This window comes from Panthera pardus, unplaced genomic scaffold (assembly GCF_024362965.1).
Source record: "Panthera pardus isolate Hobbes unplaced genomic scaffold, ASM2436296v1 HiC_scaffold_20, whole genome shotgun sequence".
Lineage (NCBI taxonomy): Eukaryota > Metazoa > Chordata > Mammalia > Carnivora > Felidae > Panthera > Panthera pardus.
This window is the reverse complement of record NW_026526766.1, coordinates 79,464,912-79,470,911: the sequence shown is the minus strand read 5'-3', so window position 1 is coordinate 79,470,911 and position 6,000 is coordinate 79,464,912. Positions and strand designations below refer to the sequence as shown.

Sequence of the window (6,000 nt, the reverse complement as noted above, 5' to 3'; positions counted from 1 at the left end):
TCTCCGGGGGTGGGAGGGGTGGGGTTAGGTTAAAGTGTGCACGTGAGTCTGTCTCCCCTACGCAGGAAGCTTGCACCTTCGGCTCCGGATGAGTCTCTAGTACCCCACCCCACCCCGTCCTGCCTGGCACAGCGTCCGGCCCGCAGCAGGTGTCTGATCGGGGCGTGGGTCTTGGTTCAGTGGAACTCTCAGCATGGGCCTCAGTTTCCCCATCCCTGAAATGGGAATGGCACCGCAGACCTCGCGGGGTCGAGACCAGGCTTATCTCGGGCAGCGCAAGCAATGCTGAGCTCTACATCGTCGCTGCTGTCGCCCTCGCCCACGGCGGGGGTTCCAGCCCTGTCTCCACCCGAGCCCGGGTGCGTCGCCGGCGCCCCATTGTTCAAGAGGGCGGGGAAGCTCCCGAGAGCGGATTCCCCGCCCCGGGTCGCTCTCGCCGCCCAGTGGAGCAGACGACTTGGCCCGGCGTCTGCCGCGCGGGGCGCGTCCTTTGTCTGCTCCGCGGCGCCCGATGCCCGCGGCCCGCGCCCCGCTCCTTGGGCAGACAAAGCCGGGGCTGCCGCGAGCCCGAAGGGCTGGAGCGGGGCTCGTACCACCCTCCTCCCGCCTTAACTCCGCCCCCTCCCCTCGACGCCATCTGATTGGCCCGCGGGGCTACAAAGAGGCCGGGAAGCGGGTGTGTCACGTGGGCCAGCGTGACCGCCCATTGGCCGGGCGAGGCTGCCAATCGGAGAGGGCGGGCTGTCCGCGCTCGGCCCGGTCGCTCCCTCCGCGCTGGGGCCCGCCCGCGGGGCCGGCCGCCTGTCAGAGGGAGGTGGCGATGGTGCGCCCGGTGGCGGTGGCGGCTGCGGCGGCTTCCCTGGTCCGAGCGCAGGGAGGAGAAGATGACTGACCGACCGACTGAATGACTGAATGAATGAATGGAGGAGCCGAGCGCGCCATGAGGAGCCTGCCGAGCCTGGGCGCCGTCGCCCTGTTGTGCTGCGCCGCCGCCGCCGCCGCCGCCGCCGCCTCGACAACCCCGGCGGGGAATGTCACCGGTGGCGGCGGGGCCGCGGGGCAGGTGGACGCGTCGCCGGGCCCGGGGCTAGGGGGCGAGCCCAGTCGCCCTTTCTCTAAGGCGACGCCTCCCACGGCCCAGGCCCCGCGGACCGGAGCGCCGCGCACTACTGTCCACCGGCCCCTGGCTGCGTCCTCCTCAGCCCAGTCCCCGGAGACCACCCCTCCTCGGGCGACGGCCGGACCCGCCGCGACCACCTTCCAGGCGCCGCTCAGCCCCTCGCCCACCGCCCCCCCGGCGGTGGACCGTACGCCGACCGCCCCTCGCGCGACCACCGGACCCGCGCCGACCACCCTCTCGACGAGCACTGGCGCGGCGCCGACCACCCCTGTAGCGACCACCATTCCGGCGCCCACCACTCCGCTCACCCCGACCCCCGTGCTCCCCGGCGGCAGCGGCGTCCCGCCCACCCCACCTGCCACCGAGGCGCCCTCTCCCCCTCCCCCAGGTGAGTCCCCGCGCCCCTCGCCGGCTGCACCCAGCCCCGCGGCTGCCCACCCGGCCCCCAGCCCCGGGGCCTCCAGGGTTGGGCTGGGTGCCCGCGATTGACCGTCCCTCGCCCCAAAGTTTCCCCAGATCTCGACTCCCGGAGGGGGGGGGGGAGGTCCGAGCTCCAGCTCGCCCGCCCCCCCCCGCCCCCCTCCCCAATCTGGAAAGTCTTTTGTCCCCCCCTGGGCTGTGCTTCCCAGGGAGGGGGGCGGCTGCGGTGCGGAAGGCATCGCATCTCCCTTCCAAACGGGGCTTCCTGGCCTCTGTCGGAGACCCCCGAATGGGCGCAAACTTTTGGGTTCGGTTCGCTCGCCCTGCCTCTCCGCCGGGGTTATTTCGGGAAGTTTGAAAGCCAGCACGGTACCTCCTTCAACCAACGGGTCGAAAACTGAGTGTAAGGGATTCCTTCCAGAGCTTCCGTTTCCTTGCTCATTTCTCCTTGTGTGTGTGTGTGTGTATATATATGTATGATGTGCATGTGGCAGGTGGAAGAGATACTAAGGATTTTGTTTACAACAGTAGGACAGACCACTCGAGGCCAAAAAAGAAGAAGAAGAAGAAGAAAAAAGGCAGTGTAATCCATGTGTTCCCTGCAAATGACTGGATTCAGTAGGTCATTTGGGACAGGTGTGCATCTAGGTTGAGCATGCCCATAAATTAGGTTAAATCCCTTCCTTGCACCATTTTTTCTTCCTCAATTACAAGGTCAATATGTTTGCACAAATACACGATTTGAACAGAGATGCCCATTGCCTCTCCCCCCACCCACCCCCCTCCCCACCCCCCGCCTGAAGTTAGAATGTTCAGTTTGGAGGATGCTGATAAAAGCCAGTATCTGTTTGAGTCCACAGAGAAAATAGGCTCTTCTTCCTGCTGGTTGAAGTCTCCAAGCAAAGTTAGAGACAACTCCTATTCTTGTCTCCTTTGAATCTGAAGTGGGCTGGGACTAAACAAATAAGACCTGCCTTGTCAAGACATTAGACAAGAGCTTCTGAATTCCTTTGCCTGAGTCAGGGTGGGGATTTGTCCAAACTATTTGCCAAGCTGTACTTACATTAATGGATCTCTGACCTAATTCTTAGGCTCAGCGATTTACTGTAGAGTCAGGTATGGACTTTGGACTATAAACGAATTTGTAGAGAATTTTCCCACACGATTACGAGTCTTAATACAGTCTTGAATTTTGGGTTGGAGCTTGGCATTGACATCCGTAGGAATGCAGATTATTCAACCATAAAAAGCTAAGTTTGCATCTCTTCTAGCTTGAAGGAGTATATGAACTGGCTGGATTTTGACTGTACCCTTTTTTGGCTTTGGTATAGAGAGATTGACATATTGCTGAGAGACAGGAAGCATAGTGGTTGACAGTGTGGACTCTGGAGTCCATTCGCAGGTTTGAATCCTCGCTCTGCCCCTTATTAGCCGTGTAATCTTGGGCAGGTCATTTAACCTCTCTTCAACTGGGAAGTGAAGATAATAATCGTACCTACTTCATAGGATTGCTGTGACGATTAACTAAGTTAATACATTTATGGTGCTTAGAACAGTTCCTGGTGCAGAGTAAGCACCATGTGTGTTAGTTAGCCTTATGATTACAATTTGTGTGTGTGTGTGTGTGTGTGTGTGTGTGTGTGTGTGATAGAAAGCAGTTGAGACCTAATAGTAATGTGGTGATTTGTTGTTGTTGTTGTTGTTGTTGTTGTTGTTGTAGTAAAATATTATAGAAAAAGGATGAATTAGATGTTCCAGAGTTTGAAGCACCCATTTAGGTAGCATTTAGGTAGTTGCAAGATCACTTATTTTGAATGGTGAGTATATGTTAAATAAGTCTGTGCAATCGATGTTATTTTACCTTTATTATTTTCATATTGTTATTTTTAAATCACAAAGTTAACCTTTAGTTCCAAACAATCCAAATCACCAGAAGTCTGCAAAGGAAAAAAGTGACAGTCACTCCTTTACTGTTTCCTATTTCCAGTCAGTCCCTAGAGGTTACTACTGTTAACAGTTTGATCTCTTTTCAGACATTTTTCTGGGCATTTTGGAGCATACATATACAGAAGGGTTTTTTTTTTTTTCCCCATACACAGAGGGTTTTTAAAAATAGTTTTCAAAAACTCAAAATAATTCTACACATATTGTTTTGCAACTTGCTATATTCACTTAACTATGTATCATGGACTTTTTTTTCCCCCATGTCCATAGTTAAAGTCTACCTTATTCTTAACAGTTACATTTTTTGGCATAAGAATAATATAATTTTTTAAACTAATCTACTTATGTTCACTTAGGTTGTCTGGGATTCACTTTAAAAAGCACAGACAAGAACGTGTCCTTCCTTGTTAAGTCCATCACGTGCATTATTCTCCAACACTTCGGCTGTGGTTTCAAAGAATCCAATTTCAAAGGAAGTAAAGCCGGATTGATGAATATGTGCCATGTGCACTGTTCAAGGCTTGAGCAACTTCCATGGACTTACGTATACCTACGTCTCTAGTGGTCTTTGGGTGACAAAAGTTTTAGAAGGATGTCCAACTTCAGTAGCTCTTCTGGGTTTTTGTTTTTTTTTTTTTTCAGTGTTTTTTTTTTTTCCTTCTGTGTTTTAAATTTAACATTGTTCATACTTTTTACATTGTTTGTGTCTTGTTCTCAGCAGCTGAACTGAGCTTTGCAGGCCTACCGATAGGTAGTTTTTGGCTTTACAATCAAGTATGGCCTTTTTATCTGAGCATGGGTTCTAGTCTACTTCAAACAGGGCACACGTCTCTTTGACAGAGAGAAAAGTTCTCACTGATCTTGAGAGACCTAGTTTGGCTTGCAAAGTTGGATTCTCTGGCATTCGGGAAGACGGTTGGTTGTACTGGGTATTTTATTTTAACGTTCCTGTGAGGACTGAATGCTATTGATAATATATTATGTGATTAGATGGGTCTTCTAGCTGCTGTTTGATTTAATAAGAATTTCTTTCATAGGGGTCTGGCTGAGAGCTCTTGCCTGCCCCTCAATTAGGGCCCTCTTTTGTTTATAAGGACACTGATCTGCAAACTGAAACTAATTGCCCAGCAAACAGGCATTTTCCTCCCACAGACTTGGCAAAACATTTGGCTGATTGGTTGGCTGGGTAGGACATTCTGAGAAGGGTTAAGGGAGAGGCTGTGATGCCGGAGGATGGTAGTTATCAGCACTAAGAGACGGAGGTGGTGACAGACGTTTGATTTTTAAAATTATGGACCTTTAGGGCTAGATAGGAGTTTAGAAGCCACTGCCGCCTAACATGGCTCTTCATTTTAAAAACTTTTATTTTTATTTTTATTATTTTAGAGAGACAGTATGTGCGAGTGAGGAAGAGCGCAGAGGTGTGGAGAGAGAGAATCTCGAGCAGGCTCCGTGCTCAGCACAGAGCTGATGCAGAGCTCCGTCCCGCAACCGTGGGATCGCGACCTGAGCCAAAACCAAGAGTTGGAGGCTCAACTGCCTGAGTACATCTCAAGAAATACTTTTAAGAGTTAGCTGAAACATTGGTCTCTGTGGTTAACACCGGCTGGTTCTGGTTCTGCCCTGTGGGGCCGTGCGGGACAAGTTTGCTCTCTCGGTGCCATGATAGTTCTTCAGGGATTTGGGGACAGTGATCACATTGTCTCTGGGTCTGGACTAAGTAACTTCAGCTCCCTCAACTGTTCTTTGTGTGACTTGGTTTCGGATTCCCTCACCATCTTGGTCACCCCTCTCCTGGACTTTTCCAGTCTTTCTGCGTCTCTCCCAAAGTGTGGAGCCCAGAGCCGAACATAATACTTCAGATGTGCTCTAACTAGCTTGCAGTAGAGAGGGCGGTTACTTCTTTACTTCTGGATGCTATGCTACTGTTGATGTAGTTAGTTCCTAATCACAGTAGCTTTTTTGGCAGCCACATTATGTTGTTGACTCATTGAGTCCATTAAGATAGCTGAGCCTTCAAAAAAAAAAAAAAAACAAAAAACAAAAAACCACACACAAATACTAGTTGAGTGTCTCTTCATTCTGGACTTGGAAATTCTTATTATTTTCTAAGGTAGGAACTGAGACATTTGGCAAACATGTAGATTTATTGTGTTAGATTCAAGCCATCCTTTTAGATCCCAAGTCTGTCAGTGCGCCCCACCCAGTTTATTCACATTCACCTACAGGGTGTTCCAATAGACAGAGTCTAAGGACAAGTTAGAGCAGGCTGATTCTTACCTCATAGGGGAGAGTGAATTTATGGATGATAAAATAGTTTGGAAGGGAAGGAGTAATGATTTAGTTCTCAAGGGTCTCTTCTAGCTCTAAAGTTCTGTGATGATTTGGGATATGTGATTCAGGGCACATCAATGGCCCCCAAAGAGGCTTGCTTAATAATTTATTTATGCTCTAAGTTAAGAGAATAAGCTTTATTTAAGCAAGCCTTAGAATTTAGAGCTTGAAAATTCTGACCA

General features: G+C 50.8%; 1 protein-coding gene across 1 annotated transcript in view; it reads left to right on the top strand.

Annotated features, from left to right (window-relative positions):
- The first annotated feature begins 798 nt into the window (after positions 1 to 798).
- MEGF9 (multiple EGF like domains 9) overlaps positions 799 to 6,000 on the top strand; it is an 89,302-nt gene continuing 84,100 nt past the window's right edge. The window contains exon 1 of the mRNA XM_019454017.2: positions 799 to 1,508. Coding sequence (XP_019309562.2) covers positions 917 to 1,508 — 592 coding nt within the window. The 5' untranslated portion in view covers positions 799 to 916. The remainder of the gene's footprint in view (positions 1,509 to 6,000) is intronic.